We start from the raw sequence: 13,467 nt of genomic DNA on the forward strand, positions 1-13,467 counted from the left end.
AAAAAAAAAAAAAAAAAAAACTTATCACCTTTTTTTCATTTCTAAACTCTCTCTCACTCAAATCTTTCCCGCCCATTTCCTTTCCCAAATTCTCCCCATTCTTTCCTCGATCGAAACCCTAATTTCGTGAGCTCAGCAAATGGTGTCCTCGGAGGAGACCACGCCTCCCGCCAAATCTCCTCCGGCATCGATGATATTGGCGCCGTCACCGGAGATCACTCCACCGGAGGCGACGCCGCCGGAGATCCCTCCACCGCAGGCGTCGGCACCGGAGGCGCCTCCGGAAGCTCCCTTAACCTCTGACCAACCTCCAGGATCTCAGGTTCGAAGAGTGTACCCTTTTCTCTCAATTCCCGCCGTTTTCTTGCCCAAAATCGCAATAATTTCCTTTTTGGGGTGAACTACAAGTAATTTAGAGTTATATTGCGTCGCAAATGTAAAATATGAATAGACGAGGGGGTTCTTGTTGAAATTAACAGACAGAGGGATTTCTCGGGTGAAGGGGGTTCTTGATTGTTAGAGAACTCTTTTTGATGTCAATTATTGCTGTTTTAGTTTTCGATTTCTTGAGGATTTTACCCTGATTTGTTTAAAGACGGGAAGTTGTGCAGGCTGCAGGGTACCCAAAAGCACAGTCGGTTGATGGGGGTAAGCTTAACTCGGGGTCTCCCAACGAGAATGGATCTCAGAGGTAAGGTTTTCGGTTGTGTCGTTGGTGGCTTTGATGATATTTTGACTCTTACTTTTATTTGTTGATAACTTCTTTGGTGATTGATGCAGGGGCGATGAGAGTGGGAACGAGGGATCATCCAGATTTAGCCTGACTTGCTATGAAATATTGGATACAGAAGACGAAGGCTCAGAACCTGAGGTCTGCAATGTGTATTTGCTTGTTTTAGATTTGTTAACTTAGAAAAAAATTGATATATATATATATACTGTGGATGTGATGTGAGTGGGGACCACGAGCTGAGGCTAAGGCTTGTAGGCGTGTGAAGAGATTACATTGAAGCGGTGCAATTTGAAAGGATGTGACATGAAAAAAAAGAAGATAAGATCATGTGCGGTTTTTCGGTTTTCACCCGAACGAATTCCGCAACTATATATAGCTGTTCAATCACTTCCTAGGTTAAGGCTTGGAAAATAAAACACGCAGAAGAGAAAAAACTTTGGCGGCGTGAAAAAGGGGATCAGGCTTTGAGGGTTGTGCAAGTGCAAGATCAGGCTTTGGAGGAAGAAGACTTGGCAGCTGCAAGGTGAAAAAGGAGGCTTGGTTGCTGAGGTGCACGCGCAGGAGGTTGGCAATTGTTTTGAGGCTACAGTTCGTGCAAAAGAGTCGTCTGTCCTTTTTTTGAAAGAGATATTTGTGTGAGGGATTTGAGAGATTGTTTGAGGGTTGTAGGCATGTAAAATTGCTTATAAGTCCCTTGGCATAGCTCGGCACGATGATTCGACAAACCATCGAGTGACGAGGCGACAAGGTCAACGAATCGCACGCGAGCAACGGAATGCATCCATTCTCGTGCTGAATCAAGCCAACGGTTCTGGGAATCAACGAGTCATTCAAACAAGAGCGGTCTCGGATGAATAACGACCAAATCAAGATCGGTTTCGGACTCGAACTCAGAAGTGGAGTTACTGCCAAATCAGGAATCCGACTTATTGCCAAATCAGGTTAACGAGTCAAGTCTGGATAAATCAACCAGAGTCTAATTCAACCGAATCACGGATAGAACCGAGAGGCGGACACAACGGAAAAACGACGGAAAACAACCGTCTAAGGGAGGCTCGGCCCAGTGCCGGCCCCCCATAGGTGGCCGACACTGTTCCGTGCGTGGGCACAGTAAAGAGAGCCTATAAATAGGCTAAGGGTTGTTCATTTTCAAAGGTTGGAAAATTTGGAGAGAGGCGAAGCCTTGCTGGATTGGAGACTCAGATCTAAAAAAGATCTCAACTTTGGGACTTCAAGGACTTGCTCATTCAGATCTGGTGCTCGGCGACCGTCAACGCCAAATAAGGCATGTGTTCGAGAGGACCGGATCTCAGATCTACGCAGACGTACTCCGGATCTAAGCTTGGTCTTAGATCCCGAGACTTGGACGATTGTTTCCTTGGTGAATCAATCCTCCGCGGCTATTATTTCCTTCGTGGAATAATACCCGTCGTACTGCTTAGATCTGATCGGATCTAGATCTCGCGGTGGTCCACGGATAAACCCCGGCGCAGGCAAAGAACCCACACAAGCGAGCGACCGCAAAACAGGAGCTCGCGATTTGTTCTAAAGGAGAAAGTTGTAATTTTCTTTATTTCTTGTGTTATTTGATTTTCATTGTAACCGGATCAAAAAAAGACCGGATCTTTGTAATCGATAAACTATTACAAGAATTTGCAATGGAATCAATGATGAAGAAAACAACGATTTTCCCCGCGAACAATCTGGCGACCACAGTGACGCCTTGCGAAACAATTCGCAAAGGCCATGGAGTCTGTTGACGGGATCCGCTACAACGCGGATATGAAGAACAAGAGAGACAAAAAGCCTCAACAATCAATGAATGGTGGTTCTTCCAAGCCGCCAACAATGGAATGGGTCCGTGTCAAACGGAACCGATCAACGCTGGAGGAGCGCATTCGCAAGCGCCGCGCACTATCAGCGCAGGCACGGGCTCAAGCTGAAGAAGCCCGTAGAAAGCTGCAGAAAGAGGTAGCCAAGAAGCCGCCACCAACTCGCAAAGTTTGGAGGCCGAAGTCTTAAGCGGCGGTTCAGACCAAAAAGCAGCAACTGCAGCCCCTGACAGTTCAACCTCCGGCGAATCAATCCAGACCGCCGATGATTCCCACAACTGCTCCGGGAGATCCCGCAGGACCATCCCAGAAAAGTAAGTCAGTCTTGGAGCGCCTCGGTCCACTTCCCGAGGAGCGAAGCAAAACTCCAATCTAAGAACGTTTGGGCCCACTAAGAAATCCCCAAACGACGCAACATGCTGGGGGTCGCCGCAACCCTCAACATGACAAAGAAATCATGGCACCCAAGCGCACTATGCTGCGCATTGAAGTTCAGGAGCCCGCTGAGAATTCACGCCCAAAAAGGCAGGTCTCAAGGCGCGTGACTCTTGGTTACAAAAGATCCGGTCTTTTTTTAGATCCGGTTACAATTAAATCAAGGAAAAATAAGAAAAATTACAACTTTCCTTTTGTGAACAAATCGCGAGCTCCTGTTTTGCGGTCGCTCGCTTTGGTGGGTTCTTTGCCTGCGCCGGGGTTAATCCGTGGACCACCGCGCGATCTAGATCCGGTCGGATCTACACGATTATACGGGTATTATTCCACGAAGGGAATAATAGCCGGGAGGGATTAGTCCACCAAGGGAATAATCGCTCGGATCTCGAGATCTAAGACCAAGCTTAGATCTGGAGTGTGATCTAGTGTAGATCTTAGATCTGTTCTTTCTTCCTCTCGAAATCCTGCCTTTTCTGATGTGGATGCTCGCCGAGGATCAGATCCGAATATGCAAGTCTTCAAGTCTTCAAAGCTCCGAGTTCGCTCTTCAATCCGGCAGAGTTTCGGCTCTTGAAAGTTCCACCTTTGAAAATGAACAATGCCTAGCCTATTTATAGGCTCTCTGGACTGTGCCCGCGCACAGGAAAACGTCGGCCACCTCGTGGCTCGGCCACCGAGCCACCTCAGGGTGGCTCGGCTTTGGCCGAGCCACCTTGAGGCGGCTCGGTTTGGCCGAGCCCCTCTGGGTTTGCTGTTTTCCGTTGTTTTGTGTTGTGTCCGTTTTCCGGTTTTGTCCGTGATTTGGTTGATTGAGACTCTGATTTGTTGATCTAATTTGGCAGTAAGTCTGATTCCTGATTTGGCAGTAAATCCACTTCGGAGTTCGAGTCCGAAACTGATCTTGATTCGATCGTGATTCGTCCGAGTCTGTTCCCGGTTGGATGACTCGTTGATTCTTTAACACTTGGCTTGATTCCGAACGTGTATGGATTCATTCCGTTGTTCGTGTGCAATTTGTCGATCTCGTCGCCTCGTTGGTTCGTCGGTTTGTGCCGAGCTGTGCTAAGGGACCTATAAGCAGTTTTATATGCCTACACCACCAGGCAAGAAGGAAGCCCTAAGACAGGACAGTCTGAAGATAAGGGCAAGAACAAGAGAATATTCACAGGACCTGGAGGATCTCAATAGTAGAGTAGACCTCAGCTAAATGATTAGTAAAAATAGCATAGTGCCAGTCCGAAGGGACAATAGAATCAAACAGCTTCAAATAAGCACAAATTTGTAGGTGCATGTTTTCACTACAACAAATTCGGTCATAGACCACACAGTGTCATGGTATATTAATAAGAAGTCAGCAGAGCAAGGGTCAGCAATTGCAGCAGGATAGAGAGTGCAGAAACAGTACAAGATTCATGGTGCGTGTTATAACTATAACAAGATTGGACATAGGACGAGAGATTGTCGCAAGGCACCAGTAGGAGGCCAGGAGGGTAGAGGCCAAAGTCAGCAGCCGTAGGGCCGCGGGTATGGCCAAAAGTAGAAATTTGAGTCACCACCATTTACTTCAAGGATTGAGGATCAGATGCATGCTATTCAAGAGTTACCTTAGAGTCAGATAGTTTCATATACTACAGAGGTTTTAGCGCAATAGACCACAGCGTTCGGTCAAGTTTTTGCAATGTACCAAGTGATCATGATGCGAATAGAACCATAGTGGAAGATACGTTCTTGGTGAACTCCTTCCCAACTCGTATCTTTTTAGTATAGGAGATTCACATTCCTTTTTATCCATTTATGCTATCATGGATAGTCTTCAATTAGTTACACATTCCCTAGACATTCTTTTGTCAGTTTCTACTCCTTTGGGAGAGGCATCCCTCTTAAATAGTATTTGTAGAGATGCATTATCAGCTTAGATGAGTCTACGTTCACAATCAATATGTTCATTTTGCGTATATCTGAGCTTGAAGTGAATCTTGTTATGTATTAGTTATCTTCCTATCATGTTAGTATCGACTATTTTGTGAAGACAGTCAGCTTGTGAGTATTCGATGGGTTCGAATAGATAGTAACAACCTCATAGGGTAACCAGAATACTGAGTCATTTTTGGCATATGTCGAGGATGTTGGACCCTAGAGGGGGGGTGATTAGTGTTTGCGGAGAAAGTTGTTGTATTCATTGCCGTATTCATTACAACTTCAGTCGTTACAATGAAACAAAAAGATGGCCTTTTTATAAGACTCTTACACAATGAAAACAAAAAAAAAGTTACAACTCCCGTCCAAACAAACGCAGAGATCGTTTATCGGTCTTCTGCTTGCGTGGATCTTTTGCCTGTGACGGGGACGTTAATATCCATGGACCACCTGGCACTCAGATCTGTTCCAAAAGAATCGGACAGAGCTTCGTCGATCCGCGTGAGATCTAGAAGCCTGAAGCGTCTATCTCGGCTAAAACGAGATATCAGCTCTTCTTAGTGATTACCGGCGAAGGGTAATACTAAGGAAAAGGGGGAACGGGTGATGAAGGCTCTGATGAAGACCTCTCCTCTCCTTGTTGAAGCGCTCGACCACTCTTCACTGCAGCAGGGCTTCGCCAATCTTCTCCAAAAATCCTCTTCCAAAACAAAGGTAAGGGGTGCTATTTATAGGAAAATGAGGGGCTCTAGGGGGCCTAGACACCCTAGGGTGTCTCGGTTTGGCCGAGACACCCCTGGGGTGTCTAGGCTTTTCCTAGACACCCCCGGGGTGTTTCGACTTCCCGAGGCGTCCATAGGTGTATTCGATTGTTTTCCCCATAGATCCTTCGTACGAACTCGGATTTGAGTGATTCCGGGTGCGTTGAATGCGTGACGAAGAGCTCGATCCGCTCTGGTGGTTGGATTATCTGTAGAGTGATCAAGGCACGAAGGGCGTTGTCCTTTTTATGAAGATTGCCGGGCTTCCGATTGGCCCGGGTCTTCGTTGTTCCGAAGTCCTATCCGCTCACGTAGCTTGCTGACTCACTTCAGTCGTTCGTCGATGTCGATTAGGCTCATGTGGATCGGATGGTGACGTTCATCATCGTTCTTTAACACTAAACCGTTTGTGGAGATCTATAGGCAATTTTCGATGCCTACAGATACCCCCTCCAAAGTGTTCCGGACTCGTTTCTTTTATAATTTTATCCCGAATCCTAAGTAGGGATAAGTCAACGCCTAACACGCGTTGCCGGTTTAGTCTTTTTCCGAAGAAAAAGACACTAGAGTTCGATTCTGGGGTATCCTATCCTGAAACCTAAGCAATGATAAGTCTGCGCTTAACCCGCGCTGCTACTTTTCGGAGTATTTAAGAAGCAGTTTATACTCGTATACTTTTCGGAGTATTTAAGAAGCAGTTTATACTCGTATACTTTTCGGAGTATTAAGAAGCAGTTTATACTCGTATACTTTTCGGAGTGAGATTTTTTTATTGCAACGCATTGATAGGCGTTGACCTAGGGTTACGCGTTGACCGGCGTTGACCCTTAGGGTTTTGAATCGTCATACATTGACTTTTGTCGTAACGCATTGACTGGCATTACCCTAGGGTACGCGTTGATCGGCGTGGACCCTTAAGGTTTTGATTCGTCAAAAGTTGACTTTTGGTTGCAACCCGTTGAATGGGGTTGACCTAGGGTTACGCGTTGACCGGCGTCCACCCTAGGGTTTTGATTCGTCAAATGTCGACTTTGCTCGCAACCCTTTGAGTGGGGGTTGACAACATTGTGACAGGTTGTTATTAATAACACCAAAATCCATGCCTTACACTCGTGGGGAATTTCATCCTGAATCCTAAGAAAGGATATGCCGACGCCTAACACGCGTCGCCGGTTTAGTCTTTCTCCGAAGAAAAAGACACCAGAGTTCGATTCTGGGGAATTTTATCCCGAAGCCTAAGTAGGGATAAGTCAGCGTCTAAAACACGTTGCTGGGTAGCCTATTCCCATAACAATGACGAAGTCTACATATTCGAAGTTGTAGCATCAAGTCTAAGGGAGTTTATTCCTTTAGCACAACGTCACATGCGGAACGGATTTAGGCAATTCGCATGCTAGCCCGACTCAAACGGTAGTCGGTTTAGGCTAATCAAAACCGTTGAAGGCTGGGGGTTAGCCAAAAATCCCAAAGTCAACGTCTAACACGCGTCGCCGGGTAGTCTATTCCCGTGAGAAAGACGAAGTCTACGTATTTTGACCCTTAGGGTTTTAAATTGTCAAACGTTGACTTTGTTACAACGCATTAACTGGCGTTGACCTAGGGTGAAAGTCACTGTTTTCATTGCTTTTGAATCTGTTACAACTTTAAACATTACAACAAGAATGCAACAAAACAAAGATTACAACTTTATCGAAAATAAACACGAGATCCCGTTTTGGTGCGGTCTCGCTTGCGTGGGTCTTTGGCCTGTGACGGGGATGTTGATATCCGTGGACCACCGGGGCAATCAGACCCGGTCCGGATAAATCGGACAGAGTTTCGTCGATCCGCGTGAGATCTAGAAACTTCTGATCCAGAAATATCGGACAGAGCTTCGTCGATCCGCGTGAGATCTAGAAGCTATAAGCATATACCTCGGCTAAAGCGAGGTATTAGCTCTTCTTAGTATTAACTCTAAAGGCTAATACTAAGGATCGGATGAGAACGGGTGATGAAGACTGGTGTAGACCTCTCCTCCTCGGTTGAAGCGCACGATCACTCTTTGTTGCTTGATACAGGAAGGAGGGCGCCATTGTTTGCGCCAGCTTATCACAGATGTCTCTTTCACCCCGGATTCTACCTCCACTCAGGCTTTAAAGAAGCCGAGTTTCCTGTTTGGAGATCATGTCAAGGATCCTACTACGCTGACTCTTTGCGAGGAGCATTGGCTAACTCTCGACGGGGGAGCTTGTTTGTACATCCCTTCGATTCCACGCCACTATTCTTTCAGTCACTTGAAGGGGCAAGCCGTGGACAGACGGATGTCTTGGCATCTTACTGAAGATGCTGAGCGGGTTCAGTGCGGATATGTCACTCACCACAAGACCCCCGGCTCTAACGGGTATCATGACGTACGTGGTCTACGACCCGGGATTATGGGCCTTGATACCGCACCCCCAGGCGAGGTGTCCGCTGCACTGGAAATAGAATATAAAATTCTTCCTTTCCAGAATCAGGGAATAGAATATAAAATTCTTCCTTCCTTGTCTGTTGGGTTCGCCTTCACCCTAAAAGAAGACCGGGAAATAGAATATAAAATTCTTCCTTTCCCACGTCAACCTTTTCCAAGAATTTGTCAATTTAGGATTCATCCTAGAAAGTTTATCCCGAATCCTAAGCAGGGATAAGTCTGCGCCTAACACGCGCTGCCGGTTTAGTCTTCTTCCGTATAAAAAGACACCAGAGTTTGATTCTGGAGTATTTTATCCTGAAACCTAAGTAAGGATAAGTCTGCGCCTAACACGCGCTGCCGGTTTAGTCTTTCTCCGAAGAAGAAGACACCAGAGTTTGATTCTGGGGTATCCTATCCTGAAACCTAAGCAGGGATAAGTCTGCGCCTAACCCGCGCTGCCGGTTAGTTCTTAACCGTTAAAAAGAACACCCGTTCACATATTCAATATTATGGCAGGTTGGCTAGCCCGATTCAAACGGTAGTCGGTAAAGGCTAATCAAATCCGTTGAAGGCTGGGGGTTAGCCAAAAACCCCAAAGTCAGCGCCTAACACGCGTCGCCGGTTTAGTCTTTTTCCGTACAAGAAGACACCAGAGTTCGATTCTGGGGTATTTTATCCTGAAGCCTAAGTAGGGATAAGTCAGCATCTAATACACGTTACCGGGTAGCCTATTCCCGTAATAATGGTGAAGTCTACGTATTCAATCTAATACACGTTGCTGGGTAGCCTATTCCCATAACAATGGCGAAGTCTACGTATTCAAATTCGTAGCAGCAAAGTCTAAGAGAATTCACTCTCTTAGCACAGCGTTACAATCCACATACTAGCCCGACTCAAACGGTAGTCGGTAAAGGCTAATCAAATCCGTTGAAGGCTGGGGGTTAGCCAAAAATCCTAAAGTCAACGCCTAAAACGTGTCGCCGGGTAGTCTATTCCCGTGAGAAAGACGAAGTCTACGTATTCAATATCGTAGCACTAAGAGCGTTAACTCTCTTAGCACAACGTCACATGCGGAACGGATTTAGACAATCCGCATGCTAGCCCGACTCAAACGGTAGTCGGTAAAGGCTAATCAAATCCGTTGAAGGCTGAGGATTAGCCAAAAATCCTAAAGACAACGCCTAACACGCGTCGCCGGGTAGTCTATTCCCGTGAGAAAGACGAAGTCTACGTATTCAATATCGTAGCACTAAGAGCGTTAACTCTCTTAGCACAACGTCACATGCGGAACGGACTTAAACAATCCGCATGCTAGCCCGACTCAAACGGTAGTCGGTAAAGGCTTGTCAAATCCGTTGATGGCTGAGGATTTGCCAAAAATTCTATAACTGCGAGTCATTGACGCATCAACTCCCCTAGTTGGTCTCGTGACTTGAGCACCCAACAAATTCAGGATAAAATCCACACATGCAGATGAATCAGCTTTTACAGATTGGTCCTGCAAACCCTCCACAAAATTTCAGCCGAATTTTCACAAAACCCCCCAAAGATTTTAACTAAAAAAAACCTCTCTCTTGAAAATTCAAGTGTGAAAAGGGTTAATTCAAATGGGGGGGACCATAAACCTCTCTCTTGAAAATTCAAGTGTGAAAAGGGTTATTTCAAATGGGGGGGACCATAAACCCCTCCTCCTTGCCCCGTGGACGTAGGCAGTTTGCCGAACCACGTAAAATTGGTTGTTTGAGTTTGTGGCCATTGTAATAGTTTTTAGGATCCCTCGACGCGCAGTCCTAGAGCTGACGAGAGGAAGAGCAAATATCCCACTTTGATGGGATATTAGGCTTTCAGATTCTTGTTCCCTTTGAGAAACAAGAATTCTTATCGATCTTTCTCTCTTATTGTGCACCAGAAACTCTGCCGAAATTTCCGCTGCGCACAACAAGTGGTATCAGAGCCCAGATTCCAGATCTAGGGTTTGGTTGGAGGAGTAGATCAATTTGGAGGCCCGTTTAGGACTTCGTTGGTGATAAAGGTGAGATCTTTGGTAAAGACTCTATCTTTTCAGATTTGGATCTATTCTTTGTTCGTTGGTGCGTAAGATGTCGGGGAAAGAAGGTGCTTCGGGTGTCGAGGGTGGTGCTTCTGGCGCGAAGACCATTCAGAGTTTGAATATCCACTCTATGAAGATAGATGTGGAGAAATTTAATGGCACAAACAACTTTGGATTATGGAGATGCGAGGTTTTGGATGCGCTGAACGCGCAGAATTTGGAGGATACATTGGAGTTAGATGGCAAGCCAGATGAGATTGAAGAGAAGGTTTGGAAAAAGATGAATCGAACGGCGTGTGGTGTGATTAGGTCTTGTTTGACTCAAGATCTAAAATATGATGTGATGAATGAGACTTCTGCGAAGAAGATTTGAGAGATTCTCGAAAGCAAGTATTTGACCAAGAGTGTGGAAAATCGCTTGCATTTGAAGAGGAGACTTTATCGTTTCCAGTTGAAGAAGGGAACATCCATTAGAGATCACATGAACCACTACACAAAGCTTATTGCGGATTTGGCGAATGTGGATGTCAAGATTGAAGATGAGGACAAGACGTTGCTGTTGTTGAGTTCCTTGCCCGACGAGGAATATAAGACATTCGTCCTTATTCTGATTAATGGGAAGGCATCACTTTCGTATAGTGAGGTCACTGCTGCACTTGTGAATTATCAGCTTCGAAAGAAGGATAAGGAGGCTTCAGTTGAGCCGATAGCAGAGGCGTTGGTCGCAAGAGGGAAGAATCCGAACCGAAAGAATTGGAAGTCACAGTCTAGAGTAGGAAAAGATCAGTGTGCTTAGTGCAAGAAGACTGGTCATTGGAAGAAAGACTGCCCAAAGCTCGACGAATGGATGAAGAATAAGCAGAAGGGAAAATGGAAGCAACCATCATCAGAAGCAAATATTGAAAGAGGGCTTGGCCATTCCAGTATTGACTCCTGTTGATTCGACTTCTGTTGATTCGACTAGACTGTGGCATTTGGGGCTTGACCATTCCAGTATTGACTCCTCGCATAGATTGAAAGAGGGTGCAAAGACCTGCAGTTTGAAGTCCAGTGAACATGTTGATGTGAGCAAGAAGACCGAGGTGAAGTGTGACACCTATATTCACCGTGCTAAGGGTCGTTCTGGAGGAGTTCACGTGGATGTTTGGGGGCCTTTCAAGGGGGCATCATTGGGAGATAATAGAAGTTTGGTTTCCTTTGTTGGTGGTTGTTCTAGGCGTGTTTGGGTTGCAACCAAATCCCCTATGGATAAAGTCCTAGTAGTCTCTAACAGTTTGAAGAAGTGTGTGATAGACAGAAAGGTGAAGGTACTCCATTCTGATGGGAGGTACAAGATGGACCTATTTCTGTATTGGAGCCGAGCTCACGACATTGCGAGACACTTCGTTGGAAAGTAAATCTTGGGGCAACTAGATAAGGTGATAAATTTGAAGAACCGTGCCTTGCTGGAGGAGGATCGGTGTTTGTGGTCGAGCAATGGTTTGCAGAAGAGTTTCTGGACAGAGGCTTCGACATATTTGGGTCATCCTATTAAAGAGTTGTCAACTGCTGTGATTGGAGGTAAAACTCCATTGGAAAATAGGTCTGGTAGTGTCACTTTGGTTGAGGCTTCGATGAGGAAGCCAATTGACTCTCAGCAAGTGGAGAGTTTTGGACAGACCTTAGAGGTATCGCAGCAGGTGGAGACTGATGCTACTCCACATTGGGTAGGGATTTTCCCACATACTCCAGGTCATTCTGTATTGGTTGGGATTCCAGCTGAGGTGACACGACGTGGAAGTTATTTGGATTTGGGTGCAGATGATGAGTTGGGTTTTGATTCGAGTGCAGCTGATAGATACAGTTTGGATATGACCATTGGTTCACCTCAAGTGGAGGTGTTTAAGGCCATTGGAGGTGCTATCAGCCGCAGAGTTGATGATTTTGGAGAAGGGTTGCAAACTCTTCTATTGGATTGAGGTCATTTGCGGCCATTTGGGTGAACTACGTTCGGCTTGATTCCTTGGGCAAGAGGATACGTAGGCAGTCTTTATGATGCAGCCGGGTTGGATTATTTGATGGGGGTGAGATCGATTTGGTGAGTTGATACCGATATTTGGAGAGTGTTTGCACTCTCATTTGGGTTCTCGACTTGTTATGGATTGAGTCCGTTGTCGTGAATTGTTTCACTTCGTACTGGACACAACAAGTGAGACATTTGGTTTGGTTGGTGTCGGCTCAGTTTTGTGAAAACTTCACCGAGGCGGAGAATTGTGGATGTGATGTGAGTGGGGACCACGAGCTGAGGCTAAGGCTTGTAGGCGTGTGAAGAGATTACATTGAAGCGGTGCAATTTGAAAGGATGTGACATGAAAAAAAGAAGAAGATAAGATCATGTGCGGTTTTTCGGTTTTCACCCGAACGAATTCCGCAACTATATATAGCTGTTCAATCACTTCCTAGGTTAAGGCTTGGAAAATAAAACGCGCAGAAGAGAAAAAACTTTGGCGGCGTAAAAAAGGGGATCAGGCTTTGAGGGTTGTGCAGGTGCAAGACCAGGCTTTGGAGGAAGAAGACTTGGCAGCTGCAAGGTGAAAAAGGAGGCTTGGTTGCTGAGGTGCACGCGCAGGAGGTTGGCAATTGTTTTGAGGCTACAGTTCGTGCAAAAGAGTCGGCTGTCCTTTTTTTGAAAGAGATATTTGTGTGAGGGATTTGAGAGATTGTTTGAGGGTTTAGATTGAGAGATTGTAAACCCTATTTGTTATTAGTAGATCCCTCTCCTTGCCCCGTGGACGTAGGCAGTTTGCCGAACCACGTAAAAATTGGTTGTTTGAGTTTGTGGTCATTGTAATAGTTTGTAGGATCCCTCGACAGGTCAGTCCTAGAACTGATGAGAGGAAGAGCCGATATCTCACTTGGTTGAGATATCCGCTTCAGATTCTTGTTTCCTTGGTGAGACGAGAATTCTTATCGATCTTTCTCTATTATTGTGCACCAGAAACTCTGCCGAAATTTCCGCTGCGCACAACAGACACATCACTACCAAGCACAAAATTTGTGTTTGGTACCAAGCATACCCATATTTCTCATATGAGAAAAATGGGTATGTTTGGTATCAAGCACAAAAAGTTGTGCTTGGTAATGAGGTGGTATAATCCCCTCCATCCATTCAAATGGTTGCATATCCCCATGCACTCCTCAACCCATGTGAATGTGGTCCCCTATTTGAATGAGTGGAGGGGATTGTGCCACCTCACTACCAAGCATACCCATATTTCTCTCTCTCTCTCTGTATATATATATATATATATATATATATATATATATAT

General features: G+C 45.7%; 1 protein-coding gene across 1 annotated transcript in view; it reads left to right on the forward strand.

Annotated features, from left to right (window-relative positions):
- Positions 37-13,467, forward strand: part of LOC109850517 (proline-rich receptor-like protein kinase PERK7) — a 19,689-nt gene continuing 6,258 nt past the window's right edge. The window contains exons 1-3 of the mRNA XM_020420536.1: positions 37-322; positions 612-691; positions 781-871. Of these exons, the coding sequence (XP_020276125.1) occupies positions 140-322; positions 612-691; positions 781-871 (354 nt within the window). The 5' untranslated portion in view covers positions 37-139. The remainder of the gene's footprint in view (positions 323-611; positions 692-780; positions 872-13,467) is intronic.

The sequence above is a fragment of the Asparagus officinalis genome, chromosome 7 (assembly GCF_001876935.1).
Source record: "Asparagus officinalis chromosome 7, Aspof.V1, whole genome shotgun sequence".
Lineage (NCBI taxonomy): Eukaryota > Viridiplantae > Streptophyta > Magnoliopsida > Asparagales > Asparagaceae > Asparagus > Asparagus officinalis.